General features: G+C 53.9%; 6 protein-coding genes across 6 annotated transcripts; 1 reads left to right on the top strand and 5 right to left on the bottom strand.

The window, feature by feature from the left end:
* Nucleotides 1-860: 860 nt before the first annotated feature.
* On the bottom strand, nt 861-2452 carry CH63R_01708 (Alcohol dehydrogenase GroES-like domain-containing protein; the record flags this gene model as incomplete). Its single annotated transcript, XM_018296683.1, has 7 exons — nt 861-1137; nt 1243-1636; nt 1706-1831; nt 1891-2064; nt 2123-2166; nt 2227-2252; nt 2336-2452. The coding sequence occupies 7 exons, from the start codon at nt 2450-2452 to the stop codon at nt 861-863; spliced, it is 1158 nt and encodes a 385-aa protein (XP_018165045.1).
* Nucleotides 2453-3512: 1060 nt separating this feature from the next.
* On the bottom strand, nt 3513-3938 carry CH63R_01707 (Alkaline protease; the record flags this gene model as incomplete). The annotated part of the gene is made up of 1 exon (XM_018296682.1): nt 3513-3938. One exon carries the CDS (start codon nt 3936-3938, stop codon nt 3513-3515), a length of 426 nt encoding a protein of 141 aa, XP_018165044.1.
* A 31-nt stretch (nt 3939-3969) lies between these two features.
* Nucleotides 3970-4974, bottom strand: CH63R_01706 (Alkaline protease; the record flags this gene model as incomplete). The annotated part of the gene is made up of 3 exons (XM_018296681.1): nt 3970-4128; nt 4213-4575; nt 4672-4974. 3 exons carry the CDS (start codon nt 4972-4974, stop codon nt 3970-3972), a joined length of 825 nt encoding a protein of 274 aa, XP_018165043.1.
* A 993-nt stretch (nt 4975-5967) lies between these two features.
* Nucleotides 5968-7341, bottom strand: CH63R_01705 (Isoamyl alcohol; the record flags this gene model as incomplete). The annotated part of the gene is made up of 1 exon (XM_018296680.1): nt 5968-7341. One exon carries the CDS (start codon nt 7339-7341, stop codon nt 5968-5970), a length of 1374 nt encoding a protein of 457 aa, XP_018165042.1.
* Nucleotides 7342-9750: 2409 nt separating this feature from the next.
* On the bottom strand, nt 9751-11097 carry CH63R_01704 (Guanine deaminase; the record flags this gene model as incomplete). Its single annotated transcript, XM_018296679.1, has 1 exon — nt 9751-11097. The coding sequence occupies one exon, from the start codon at nt 11095-11097 to the stop codon at nt 9751-9753; it is 1347 nt and encodes a 448-aa protein (XP_018165041.1).
* Nucleotides 11098-14058: 2961 nt separating this feature from the next.
* CH63R_01703 (uncharacterized protein) lies at nt 14059-14457 on the top strand (the record flags this gene model as incomplete). The annotated part of the gene is made up of 1 exon (XM_018296678.1): nt 14059-14457. One exon carries the CDS (start codon nt 14059-14061, stop codon nt 14455-14457), a length of 399 nt encoding a protein of 132 aa, XP_018165040.1.
* Nucleotides 14458-14815: the final 358 nt, after the last annotated feature.

The following is a 14815-nucleotide window of genomic DNA, read 5'->3' as shown; positions in this document are numbered from 1 at the left end:
CAGGGGTCCGGATCTGCAACTTGCAAAGGGGGGCACAGCGGAAACGGAATAAAAGCCATCGATTTCGGGCAACATTCCCGGACCCGCCTCCGGAGCTCATGCATCCAAGCGGGTCCGCAAAGGCAAAGCAGTCTCGTTCAAGCAGTTGGCTTTCAGATCGAGGTTGGGGCGGCAGGCAAGAGGAAGTTTGCCCCATGGCAGAGAGGGTCACAAATTACGCCCAAGGTGGGGGGCCGAGAGCTGTCCCTGGTCACGATCAAGGTCAGGGTTTCTGCTGGAGTGGTGACAACATTCTCACGTCCGCACGCTAGCTGCAATCTTGCGACTGTGTGTTCAGGAACCTGTCTGGGACCTCTATTGTCACTTGCTAGAAGAGATAGGCAGGCCTGAATTCCGAAGGCGAGGGCTGTGCTAAAGGGAGGTTCGGCAACTACATATGCCTAGATGTGAGCTTTACGACTTAGTGTGACTGTTGTTGAAAGCTTCTGACTGAATCAACCAAATAGCTAAGAAGAATTGGTGTTAATTAACATTTAGTAACAGAGTAACACTGAGTGAGTCCCTCGTTTTTCGACCAAAATCTTTCTATACCCATTGTTGACAGCAAAATACCTCGTAGTTATTCAGATCACTCAGCATGGCAGGAAATCCTAGTCGTAAAACAGGACAAGAATAGCAAAGATTCACACATGGAGTCTTCATCTCATGACTGAATACCGGTTGATAATGTCATTGCTGCTCAAGGGAAGAAACATCGCTGCTTTGCCGCCTACAACACCGCCCAACAACCGTCGACGCCGCCCCTTTCACTTTTAGCACAATACCCAGCAACCCTCGACCACACACACACATCTTGGCAACTAAAATCCGCCGTTGGGGTGGATGAGCACCTTTGTGTAGCCATCGATCCTCTTGTCGAACTTTTCATACGCGATCTCGGCGTCGTCGATGTTGATCTCGTGGGAGACGACGAAACTCGGCTTGGCCTTGCCTGCGATGATCAGGTCGCGCAGGTATCTGTTGTACGCCTTGACGTTGCATTGTCCGGTGCCGATGGACAGGCCCTTTTCGAAAAGCTTGCCGAAGCTGAGGCTGATCATGCCCTTTGCCGAAGCGTCATCGGACGCACCGGGGTCACTGTCGAGGGACCGCGTTAGTGATACACGACTTCACCCTCCTGAGAGAGAGAGAGAGAGAGAGAGAGAGAGAGAGAGAGAGAGAGAGATGGACGAAAACGCTTACCTCGGCACGTAAAGACCTGGGATGCCGAGGCCACCGCAAGCCCGCGTGACCTTGATCATGTTCTCCAGCACAATGTTGGGCTGCTCGGCGTTCCCGCCGGCGCTCACGGCCTGATATCCGACCGCATCGACGGAGCGGTCTACCTCCCCGCCGTTCAGCTTTTTGATCTGCTCAACAGCGTCGCCCTTGGTGAAGTCGACCGGTGTGCAGCCGATCTTCTCGGCGGACTGGAGTCGCTCGGCGACTCGATCCACCACGTAGACTCTCGAGGCACCACGCAGGACTGCCGAGTATGCGGCCATCAAGCCGACGGGGCCGGCGCCGAAGACAGCCACAGTCTCACCGGGCCTGAAGCCGGACAGTTCAATGCCATGCCAGCCGGTGGGGAAAATATCTAATTAGGCAACATTAGAAACCCTCCCTCCAGAAAGACAAGCTGCCGGTACACGGGAGGCCTTCCTACCTGCGAGCAAGATGAAGTCGGACTCAAACTCCCGTCCGGGAGGCAGCTTCAGCGCGTTGAAGTCTGCATAAGGGACTCTGATGTATTGCGCCTGGCCTCCGGGGTAGGGACCCATGGCGACGTAACCTGATGCCCTTGGGTCAGGATCTATGGTGTCTCGTCTGTTCGTTCTAGAGACGACCTACCGTAGGCACCACCAGCAAAGCCGGGGTTGACGCCCGTGCAGAAGGCAGTTCGTCCCTCCTCACAGTTGTGGCAGCGACCGTCGGCGACGTTGAAGGGCATGACGACGCGATCTCCTTTCTTCAAGAGGGTGACACCACTTCCGAGCTCCTCGACGATTCCCATATTCTCGTGGCCTATGGAATGTCAGTCTTTCGCGCCGTGGTTGATGCTTTCAAGCAGCAGCAGCCTTACCGAACGTGATACCGGCCTCTGCGGCGGTTCTTCCCTCATACATGCTGTGGCATGTTCAGTAACCAACCTACCACCCAGTCCTCAGCCCGAGTGCATAGACTCACTGCAAATCCGAGCCGCAGATGGCAGCCTTGATGGTTGATCAGCTCCCTGGTATCATGACGAATAATGGGCTGCGGGGGTTCGGCACTTGGGACTTGGGGTTGCCCTTACCGTAGTGACTTTGACAATGACATCGTCGGGATGCTGGATTTTTGGCACCGATACCTCGGAAACCTTGACCTTGTAAGGGCCCTGGTAGTTCACGGCTTTCATAGTGGCGGACGACATGATGACTGGTATTTTCGCGGAAAAAGAAGCCTTGGTGCAAAGAGGACGGAAGAGAAGACTCGGGGGGGAGGGGAAACCGATGCTATTCTGCGGAATCCCTCATATTTATCATCTCACGAATCAACCCCTCACGAGACAGTCAACCAGGCACATCACTAACCATGGCCTTTTCCTTGTATGACAGTCTGCCGGGTGAAGGGCTCCCTCCCATGACTACACCGTCATCGCCGCGGGATATCTTTCTAGAACGAGAGATGGCGAGGTCGCTGCTGCGGGGTAGAGTGAGCGGGAAACTTTCGCCAAGACGCGGGGATGGGGCCGCAGTCCACTGAATCCTTCGTGCGGCTGCAATAACATGTCCTTCAAGGGGGCTGGTTGGTTTCTGCTGGGTTTCTGCCAGTTGGAGTCGGCATAATGGCCGGGAAAGCTGATGACGGGGCCACCACCGAGTGAGTGGGTGGATGCAGGAACCCCGAACCCCCGAGAGTTGAGACGGCAGTACAAGTAGCCTCCTTCATCGGAGAATTACTGCTGTTTCTGTCTCTCTGGGGAAAGATGGTGGGCGAGACTTGAGTCCTGTGCAAACGAAAGAAAGGCTGGCTGGCTGGCTGGTTTCCCCCTCCGATGAGACAACGATAGCTGCTGACACGACCAGGATGCATCCGTCTCTTCCCCTCCTCTCCCCCCAAGTTCCATCAATTCATGACGTGTTTGGTGACAAAGATTGTCGTTTAGGGAGGATTTGGGTGATGGGTCCGAGTTGTGTGGTATTGCCAAGCTGTCGACCGCAAATCCCGGCCAAGACGCCTCCTTCAGATCTGATTCTCCCGTAGTCTCGGCCACTCAACCCTGGCCGTCAACTAGGTACAGCTGCACATGTGATGTATTTAAAAGATTGCGACTCCCTTCGTCAGTCTTTCCACCTTCCAGATGCGCTGCTTGGCCGCATTATCATGGCGTAACAGCTAGTGATGAAGCTCCACGAAAAAGATAGGCCGAGCTACTAATTATCACGAAATACCCGGATCTCCCCTGTCTAACCATTACTCTTCTGTGAGTCCTAAACCGCCCCATTGAAGGCCAAAGCATTCGAGCTACCGGCCCCGGTATTTCCCACCGCACCCTTCAACGCAAGCTCATCCAGCTTCTTCACCACGGCTGCCGCGTTGGCCAGAGAGTGGACGCTCTGCAGGTACGAGACGAGCCCGGCCACGTGGGGGGTTGCCATCGAGGTCCCCGAGGATAGCTTGTCGGCCGAATCAAGCTCTTTCCATAGCGAGGGGATGTCGACGCCGGGCGCGAAGATGTTGACGTCCGGGCCGTAGTTGCTCCAGTCGGAGCGGGACCGGTTCCACGCAACGGCGCCGACGGTGATGGCCTTGCCGGCAGACGCGGGCGACGTGGCGGACGCATCCTGACCGTCGTTGCCTGCGCCGACGACGGTGGTAACGCCGAGGTCGAAAGCCGCATCGATTGCGGAGTTCATGGCTTCGCTTCGGGGGAATGCTTATGCGATATTAGTCCGAGATCAAGAGGGAGAGGCTTGGAACACTTGATGCGAGGAACACACCGACGCTCATGTTGATGACGGATTTAGCAATACGACCCGGTGTGTTGGTGATGTTGTTGACGGCCCAGTTATAACCGTCCAAGCAGTGGGCAACCGTCGAGTATCCCTACAGTTTTCCAATGGTATTTTATCAGCGACCATAGTCCCCCCCTCCGGAGGGCGGTGCTTGCTCACAGACGACTTGACTTACAAGACCTCGCACGATTTTGACATCGACGACAGTGGACTTCTTGGCCACACCATACTTGGCCGCGCCGATGATGCCGGCTACGTGGGTGCCGTGGCCAAACTCGTCTTCGAAGGCGTACGTCGGCCACGCGTTGTAGCCCTTGATCCCGCGGCCCTGGAACTGGGCATGCGCAGTGGTGACTCCAGAGTCGAGGACGTAGGCGAAAGTTCCCTGTCCGGCTTTGCTGTTGTAGACATACGGGCTGGTACTGCTGCCATCTCTCAGGGCAGTCTTTGATGAGAGACTGGCTACGCCCCATGGAGCAGCGGATTGTCTCGTTAAAGCTGTGACTTTGACAACCTGGTCCGGCTCAACCGCAACGACCTGGATTGTTCCAATCAGTACATGTAGTCACGGGTCTAAAGGGGGGGGGGGGGGGGGGGGGCGGGGGGGTGGGACAAAGACTGGTGCCCAACTCACGTGTCCGTCCTTTTTGATTTTCGCGATAGTCTCCGCGTCGAATTCTCCCGAATAGGCCTTGAAATCACCTATGTTGAATTTTTTCTCGACACCCGTTGACCGCTGGTGTACCAAACTTCGCTTGTGCACCGTGGCGACCCAGCTCAGGTGACTCTCGAATTCAGTCTCGACGGTGCCCGGAGCAACGCGGACGATGTACTTGTTGCGTACTGAGTCGGGCTTATCAGCATTCTTTGACAAAGGACTGGAGAGCGCCGGGAGTACGAAGGTCAGAAAGGCCACGAACTGTCTAATAGAAGGCATGGCTGATGGTTGGCTGGTGCTTGAAATTTGGCACCTTAAAGCGACTGAAGAGGATCGTGCAGAAGAAACCCTTTGAATGCGGCTGCAGCCCCCCTATATAGACCGGCCATGTCTGGAACACATCGATATGGGATTTCCCAAAACCGGGGCCTTTTTGGCATAGTCCTGGTGAAGAGCGGGTGTGGAACATTGCAAAGCGAACTGCGGCCTTCGTCCTATAACACTCTGCCGCGAATGATTCACTCCCAAATCCGAGACCAGGCGATAATATGGGCCCAGCTGGGAAGAGTTGGTTCGACAAACTACTTGCATGTGTGGCTAAGTAAAGATCAGACAAGGAATTGCACATTTGCCAACTTGGCCCGATGCTCGTCCCGTCCTCCTTCGTCTTGGCATAGTGACCCTTGAAGTCTTCTCATGCGCCACCGGCCCCATCACAGTTAGTCTGCATGACCTGCTTTAATGATGCCACATCGGATGAAGAGCATGCCCACATCCACATTTCATCCCTTGGGAAGTATTTCCTTGCGGTTCAAAACGCAGGAATAAACGTGGTATAGAAGCGATGGTTAAGGTTGAGACAACATTGGACGATGTAAAGCTTGATTCTACTTAGCTTCTTCAAGGTACGGGCCCCCAGCTCACAGCTGCTCACTCGAGCTGTTTTGTGAAACACAGCACATTTCATCAAGATGGTCTGCTAGGGGTTGGAATAAAGTTCAAGCATCAAGAGGCGATAGAAGACCTTGAGGGCAAGTCTCGAAGATGGATATTTGAGAACTGGTATCGGAGAAAAGTCATCGGGTCAACTTTGCATATACACCCAATATTCAGCGTGACCTTGGTAAATGATGTGCGTAACGAATCAATGTTTCAAATTCATGGTATCATGTTTTGCTAAATGTTTTCATCCAAAGTTCCTTGAAGCGAGAACCGTGGCTCGTTGTTTGTCGATCTCCGCCATTCGTTACATGCACACCCCCATCCTCGCCTCTAGTGGACAAAGTTCCAGCACTGGGACTCGTAGATGGGCAGGTCGACCTCGTACAGAGTCTTGGTGTAGAACTGCGTGACAAACGCCTCGACGCCGAAGTGGAAGGTGCTGGCAAACCAGGCGCCGTTGACGCACTGGTCGGCCGCGGGCTTGGCGAAGGTGACGCCGCTCGCGCTGTTGTAGGTGAAGTCGAGGTCCACGGCGAAGGCGTTGATGACGGTGGGCTTGGCCTCCACGCCCGCAGACATGTCGAGCATGCCGTTGAACAGGTTGACGCCGAGAGCGACCTTCAGGTCGGCGTAAGGGTTCAGCTGGAGCTCGACCTGGGCGTCAATGTCGGTGGTGACGTTGTTCTGGGGCGTCCAGCCGGTCGAAGACGTCTTGCTGGCGTCGAGGAAGTCGAGGTGGACGTTGGCGTCGGTGATGGTGCTGACGAAGTCGACGGACGCCTTCACGGCCCCGGCCGCGGCGAACTCGATGCCGAGCGCGAACTCAACCATGGGACCAACGTCGATGATGCCGGGGATCGTAAAGGCCGAGACGGAGACGGCCAGCGGGTTGTAGTTGTACAGGTCGGTGGAGTACTCGGCATTGACGGCAGCGGAGACGTTGAGGTTCAGGGCCGAGGAGTAGTCCAGGTCGATGTAGAACTCGGTGACCTTGAACTGCCAAAAGCTGTAGTGGACGTGGCCCGCCAGGCTGATGGCGCTCTCCAGCTTGGCCTCGTTGGCAACGATGGTCAGGGGGTCGGTCGCGATCAAGGTCGAGCCCGAGAGGTCGGCAGAGATGCTGCCGGAGAGGCCGCGCTTCGTGGTGGCAGTGCCGGTGTGCTGGAAGTCGATGACGGCGTCGTCCATCTGGTCGCGGATCGCGGCTCTGGTGGCGGCGGCCGTGAGAGTGAGGGTGGCGTCGTCAAAGGTGTACCCCTGGACGACGAAGATGCCGCGCTCGTTCTCGCCGTCGCAGCCGTTGGCGTGGTTCGTGACCATGATGAAGTCATTGGCGGGCCAGGCGCCCAGGCAGGTCTTGTAGTCCTCGGTTGAGCTGAACTTGAGAACGACGCCCGTGTCCGAGCACTGCACCTCCGAGATGGTGTCGATGGTCTCGAGCAGGATGGCCGGGTGCTTCATCATGGCCCGGACCAGAGCATTGGTGTCGTTGATTCCCTCATAGGGGAGTGTGACGTTGGTCTTCGGGGTGAACTTGGCGGGCCCGAGAGGCACAGCAGGAACGGAGTTCTGCCGTCTCTGAACGGGACGGAGGATAGTCTTGCTGGGCAAGATGGACGCCTCCTGGCTAGGAGGCAAGGCAGCTGAAAGGCTGGAGCCGGCCAGGGCCTGGAAGGCTAGGAGAGTGGAAAGAGTGAACTTCATCGCAGCAGAATTGGATGTAAGTGGAATGAAGGAGTAGTAGTTTGCAAGTAGAATGTAGAATGAATGGTATGGTTCTGAAGAGGCCGAGAACTGAAAAGAGAGTGAAGTAGAGAATGAGGGATTGTGTTGGGTGTGCTGAATTGTAGAGAGATACTGTTCAAGATGAAGGATTACATGTCGTCTTTATAGATCTGGACAACAACACTTACGCTCCGCAGAGCAGGTAATGGGGCGTTCAGCTTGGACGTTGGAGAATGCCCAGATCTCATTGAGGCTAAAAAAAGGGATCACAGCCCACTTCCTACATCGCAGACGACCAGGGTCAGGAGAACGCCGGTAGATGGCATCTGAGCTCAGCCGGGTCCTGTGGGGATCACGGAATCGAGGATGCCGTCAGGTGATTAGTATTGGCTCCGTTCCTTGGGTGAGCCCAAAGCGGTGGTGTCGTCCTGGTCCACCTCCCCGTCGTTACCCCATTTTCGGCATCAATGGTTGTTATCGCCCTCGACGAGGGGCTGCTTAGGTATTCGGAGTTCATGCCGAACCGAGACCCGGCGGGAGAGACTTTCACTGTTCCGTTGCATCTCACCTTGCTGACTTGGGGTCTGCCTGTCACCAAGAGCCCTCATCATCCCCCGTCATCCTCGTCTTTACTCGTCCTCACAGCGCAGAGCCTAAACTTGTTTCCCCAGACCCTGCTGTTGTTTTGAGCCCCAACGGCAGTATCAATCGAGCATGGACCATGTGAGGGTCCCCGGAGCAGACCCCGGATTTGGCTTCGCCCGAGACCGAGAGGCTCACGAGTCAGGACGCCGGCCGCATCCGCCATCAGTTGAATGAGAGTGTTTCAGCTGAACCATTGTTGATTGCGCGTTGCAGTTGTGCACAAATGGCAACTAACCGTTGAGCTGGATCAACATGTCGTCGCTTTTTGCGATGTTTCTGCCCAGCGAGGACACTCGGGCAGCCAAATCTTGTTCGACAAGCGTTGGTCAGTGTGAGTGATAAGCTTAAAACCTCGACGCGTTCGGTCCTTCGGCTTGACCGACGTGGCTTGGCTGGGATGGGGTTCAGGGGTCAGCCCGGAGCACAGATTGGGTTGACCCCTATTCATCTTACCCCACACATCATCACACATGCCTGCCTTCACACACTATGTAGAGCCTCCGCGCATCCCCGAAGTTCATCTCATTGTTGGTTTGGCCCCCGACGCCTTGGAGGGCTGAGCCTATCTAGGTGGACCGCCACAAAGCGATTGTGAGGACAATTCCCAAGGATGATGTGATTGATAGGCACCGGTGAACTCCGACAGCTTGGCATTGCTCCATAGAACCACTAGGCCTTGCGTAAGCTGAGGTATCAGATCTGACTCGACTTCTCTGTGTCGTAAGGCGGTGGAAAGCAGGGGCGAGGTCAAGAAAAACAAGCAGACTTGGTCGCGTTTACTATGCTCACAAGACTGTACGAGTTGTTCTTACAGTGACAGCGTAGGTCAAGGATGGTACGGACGGATAAGTAAACGATAACAACGCTAGAAGTGGCTATGCAGATGGATCACTAAACGTGATTGGAGGGGGTTTTGAGGAGAACAGAGCTATATATGTTCTTTGATAACACTTCTCAGCCCAGTTTCCATGGCACATCCCTGGAATGTATGTCGACATGAAGACATTACCTAGCTCGTAACCCAGTTAGGCGATTCGGATATCACAGAAAAAGGGGACTGGTGAAATCTGCCAGTCAGAAAAGATGCGAAAAAAGAAGTCAGGTTGAGATCTGGTCTTGCTTCAACTAGAGTTCTACAAGTTTCTCGGTCTGCCCAAATGAATGTGTTGTCATCGAAGTTCTGCGAGTTCCGTGGATGAGACTTCACGGTGTCAAACATTCAAAAGACGTTGGTTGACTCTGTCAATTGTTTCACTGAGGCCAGTGACCATCCCATACTACCTTTACCCAAACGCGGCTCGGCGTCGCTGAAACATTGAAGAAGCAGTTGCCGGGGAATCCTTGGACCGGATTTTGTCCCGCTTCGATTTGGATCGTGGAATATCGGAGAGTCGGCGGAAATAGTAACCCCCGCACTCGTCGTGACAGAATCGCGGAGATGTTATCGTAATCGTAGGGTCACGCGACAGAGATCAGCGCCGACATTCCGCAAATCGACTTAGCTGTATCGGAGAACTTCGGCCATCGTCCGTCCCCCGCTGGTTGCTGAGCCTCAAGCCTTACTTGGGCGATGTTGCACGCTGGGCTTTTCCGACTTCGAAGTGGGTTGGATCAACAATGCCTTGCCCTCATTAAGGGCGACGACGTTTCCAAATGGTCACAACACCGAGTCAGATCAGCCAAGGACATCCTCGACAAACAGTCTTGAGATAAAAGCAAGCTTCATATATTGGCTTTTTTTTTCTACGCAGTCAGCGCATCCTTGACGAGCTTGCCTTGCACATAGACGCGAGCAATGTTGCGATCATCCCCAGTCATCAGAAACTTCTCAAAGAGCGTTCTCAAGCTGTCCTTCTCCTCTCTCACAGTCATGACGCCGAAGGTCTCATCCAGCGGACACGTCACCCAGATGGCGTCGAATTCTTTACCCACAGCAAAGTTGCCAATCTTATCCTCGAGACAACACACACTGGCACCACCCAGGGTCGACAGGTAGAAGACTTCGTCCAGAGACAGCGCCTTGTCCTTTCCGCCCGACATCACCTCTCGGGCGTTCGAGGCTATAACGGCTTGACGGATGCTGTCGAGCATGCTCGAGGAGAAGCCGCCCCCGCTGTCGGTGCCGAGGCCGACCTTGATGCCTCTGTCGAGGAACTGGCGTATCGAGGCAGCCATGAAGCCTCCGCCAACGGTCATGTTCGATATTGGGCAGTGCGCAACGCCACATTCGTTCTCGCGAATCCTGTCCATCTCATAGTCGGTCATGAACGTGCAATGCGCCAGAATCGATCGCTTGGTAAGGAGACCGAAGTGATGATACAGGTCTGCCTCGCTCGAGAACTCTGGGAACAGCTCCCGCGTTGCATTGATCTCCTGTTCGGCCTCGTTGAAGTGCGTCTGGATGGCCAACTCGGGGTCCTCGTCTGCCATCTTGCCCAGTCCCGCTAGCAAGTCCGGCGTGCAACAGATAGCGAAGCGTGGCGTCAAGACGGGGCGAACAAGCTTGCCGGTCGGATCGATTCGGCGGATGTGCTTTACACACTCGACCGTTTCCCTCAGCGATGATTCTGCGGAATCGTCGTGGAGGTAGCTCGGTGCGTTGCGGTCCATGTTACACTTGCCGACGAAAGCCCTCTGCCGCAGTCTCTTGCATGTATCTGCCAGGATCTGCGTCGCTTCGGCGTGTTTCGATCCGTAGTAAGAGGCGGTCGTGATGCCCTGCTTGAGGAACCCTCTGACGCAGCTTTCGTAGACCTTGGCAGCATACACGGGATCCGAGAATCGTGCCTCGTGCGGGAATGTGACTTGTTCGAGCCAGTCGAGGATGTGAAGGCCCTGGCCGAGGGAACGCATAGCCCACTGGGGAGCGTGGTTATGCGTGTCGATAAACCCCGGCGATAAGAACTGGCCCTTTTCGACCTTTTGAAGACGAACGTTGTTTGGCAGCTTCTTCGATAGCTCTTCGGCGGAGATGTCGCGATGGAGTTCGGAGATGAGTCCGTCCTCCCCAATGACAAGGCCCGCATTCTCCAAGATCTCGACTTGATTAGGACCAAGCGAGTGAATGAGAGCGCCTTGGAAAGCTGCCATCCTGACAATGTGAAATTTGGCTCTTTTCCCGGAAGAAGATTATCGTCTAGGAAGCGAAAGGGCTTTGTAGATCAGTAGGGACTGTCAGTCGCTTTGTTGAGGTAATTATCGACGGGGGGGGGGGGGGGGGGGGGGGCTGTTCTGGCCTGGTCGGTTGTCGTGGAAGGGAGATCGACCGCCGGTCACCAGTGGGGCTGGAATTCGAAGAAAAGCACAATTTGATTACCTCATCACTGCAGTTACTGATATATGCAGTGGAATAAATCTGCCTTATCGATGAGAGGGCTTGGGAGGGGGGGGGAGTAGCACCACTCGTGTTTCTGGCTAGGCCCTCCCCCCCAATCCAGCCAACTTAAAGTTTGTAGATATCTATCATGGTGTAAACAAGTAATTGTTCAATTTCTCTTTTGGGCAGCTCTCGATATGGTATATGTAAGTCAACATACCCACTTTCGGACACCCCCCACATGCGGACACCCAAAAATGCCTCATTTCCCCCTCATCACCACCACCCTCCTCCAACTTCAACCCATCACAACATTATCCTACCTTATCCAAATGGGCTCATTTTTTCAGCATACCTTCTTTTAGGTATTATGACCCAATATACCGAAGATCAGCTTCAACAGGCTCTTGAGGCTATCAGTCGTGGCCAGGCTATTAAGAGTGCATCTCGCGAGTATGGGATCCCTCGAACAACGATATATCGACGCATGACTGGTGCCCAGTCAAGGGTTATTGCCTTTGCAGATCTCCAGAGGCTTTCCCCTGACCAGGAGGCTAAGCTGGCTGAATGGGTGCGAATCCAGCATGCCCTTGGCCTTGCTCCAACTCATCAGCAGGTGAAGGTATTCGCAGAAAGGATCCTTCATGCTATGGGGGACACAGAGCCTATAGGCAAAGGATGGATCCAAGCCTTCCTCAAGAGAAACCCATCTATCAAGGTCCAGAGAAGTCGCCCTATTGACTCCAGACGTATTAATGGGGCATCTACTGAGGTCATCAGGGAATGGTTCAAACTCCTCGCCATACCAGAGGTCCAGGGCATTAAACCAGCCAATAGATATAACATGGATGAGACTGGTATCCTTGAGGGCCAGGGATCTAATGGGCTGGTGCTGGGCATGTCTGAGACGAAGTCTGTTCGCAAGAAACAGCCTGGATCAAGGGCATGGGTATCCATCATCGAATGCATCTCTGCCCTGGGCCAGAGGCTTCATCCCCTCATTATATACAAGGGCAAGACAGTCCAGCAGCAGTGGTTTCCTCTGGATCTTGGCCCTTATGAAGGATGGCTATTTACAGCAACGGAAAATGGCTGGACAACAGATGCTACTGCAGTTGAATGGCTGCAGAAGGCCTTCATCCCTCAGACTGTCCCTCAGGGCAAGGATAACAAGAAGGAGGCTAGACTATTGATCCTGGATGGGCATGGGAGTCATACAACGACAGACTTTATGTGGTTATGCTATATAAACAACATCCATCTACTATTCTTACCGCCACACACCTCCCATGTCCTCCAGCCACTTGATCAAGCAGTCTTTAGCCCTCTCAAGGCAGCCTATAGGAAGGAGCTTGGATACCTTAGTCAATGGAATGACTCTACTATTGTAGGCAAGAGGAACTTCTTAGGCTGTTATTATAAGGCTGCCCTTGCAGGTATGACGATCAAGAACATCAGAAGTGGTTGGAAATGGACAGGGTTATGGCCTGTCTCTATGGCGAAGCCTCTGATGAGCTCCCTCCTACTCCCAACAACACCAAAGCCATCAGCATCGTCAGATCAGGTCAGCAAAGGGCAGTCTAGAGGCAAGGAAGGCAGGGAAGCTGAAGGATGGGCATCTGCGTCGTCTGCAGTGGTATGGTCGACGCCAAGGAAGATGAAGGACCTGGCTGGCCAACTGAAGCTATTCACAGAGCTGGACAATGACGCCAGTACTCAACGCCTCCTTTTTATGAAGGTGAAAAAAGGCTTCAACGAGAAGGCCTATGAGCTGGCTACTGCCCAGCACAAGCTGGAGCTTCTGCAGGCCCAAGTGACTAATACTACAGTCAGAAAGAGGAAGGCAGTCCAGCTGGATCCTAACACCAAGTTTGCCACTATCTCAGACGTGCAGAAGGCGCAGGTTGAGGCTGGTGAAAAAGAGGATACTGCAGGTGAATCCAGCGAGTCTGATTTACCTAGTGAAGCTGAAGACTGTATTGTAGTGGCATCTAGAAGAGGGCAGTAATTAAGTGAAAATAGTGGTGATGTTGGAGATGGCTTCATTTTTTGGGTGTCCGCATGTGGGGGGTGTCCGAAAGTGGGTATGTTGACTTACTTGTAACTACTAGACGCACCTGGTCCAGAGCTGAGACACAAGCCAGCAGCTCAGTCAGTGTGTGCCGTTCATCCGGTATTTGATTCCTCTCTCACTCAGTCACGTACTACCTGGAAATTGCACAGTCTCTGGCGCCTTTTCTTCTCGCTGAAACTTTTGCGATCAACTCGCATCAATAGATCCGGGTGGTGCAGGATATCCGGATAAGCGGCGAGAACACAAGCATTAACGGCAAGTGATCGCCAAAACTACAGTTGCTGTGTTCATATAGCAGGCCCATCCCGGCCTTGTTCGATTCTGAGACCGACTATGATAAGACGATCGCCCAAAGCATTGCCATACTTGAACAACTTCGTCGCATTTTATAAATTATACGGAAAGCCTTGCCCTGTAAAGAGAATTTCTCCCAACAGGGGTTTTAACTTCGAAAATAGTCCTGGAGGCAGCATAGGCCGTACTGACATCGGCCATCCCGAGGTGGTTGAGTGGTAGGAGACTGACATTATAAAAGGTATATAACCATTCGTCTTTGATGTATCGCAGATTCGGCCTGTTCCCTCCTGTACAGCTTCAACAATATCTGCCGATAACTCGTAACAGCCAGCCGCCTTCTCATTCGAATATCGGTCCATCCAAGATGCAGCTCCCATCACTCGCTACCGCCACCACCTTGGTGCTCTTCGCCCTCGTCAAAACTTCTCTGGCCTGCGACGGCTACATCCACTGCCACTGCTACAACAGCGATGGCAAACCCAACGACGCGGCAACGCAGACGGTCTGCAACCGCTTCGCCGCCGGAAACACACAGATGATCGACGCAAACGCATGGTCTGACGGAGCCAAAGAGTGTAAATACATCGGAAAGGACGGCGAACGACGCGGAAAGTTCTGGCATCCCTTTGGCTTGGGTAACTGCGACTGGCGTGTCATGTGTGGTGAGGCCGGAGCCACCGGCTCAGACTCCAGCTGCAGAGACACGCCTCCTGTGGGTCCCAAGAGTTATGGTGCCGGCGTCATCATCGTTGGTCACAGCTGATTACTCGGACGGGCTTGAATTGGGTAATCAGTCACTCGAGATGAACAAGAAAGGAAAAAGAAAAAGGGGCCGGGGGGACAAGGGCTCTTCAGAAGTGAGATTGGGACTTCTGGGGCGGTTCATACTTCACGAGTCGTGAGTGAGGCTAGCAGGAGAAAATGGGATCAACACTAGGGGTTTTTTTTGGACAAGGCAATGGATTGTGTGGGCCAAATTACCAGAATATGAGTTTATGGAGTCCTCCCCATGCATAATAAGATATCTCATATATGGAAAATCGACACGAACGTTTCACGGGGTACTCGGACAGACGGCAACCTGACCAGCTGTGGTGTCAACGGACACATGTGTCAAGACA

Source organism: Colletotrichum higginsianum, chromosome 1 (assembly GCF_001672515.1).
Source record: "Colletotrichum higginsianum IMI 349063 chromosome 1, whole genome shotgun sequence".
In the NCBI taxonomy this organism is placed as follows: domain Eukaryota; kingdom Fungi; phylum Ascomycota; class Sordariomycetes; order Glomerellales; family Glomerellaceae; genus Colletotrichum; species Colletotrichum higginsianum.
The sequence above is the reverse complement of the archived record's forward strand: the minus strand, read 5'-3'. Positions and strand labels throughout refer to the sequence as shown.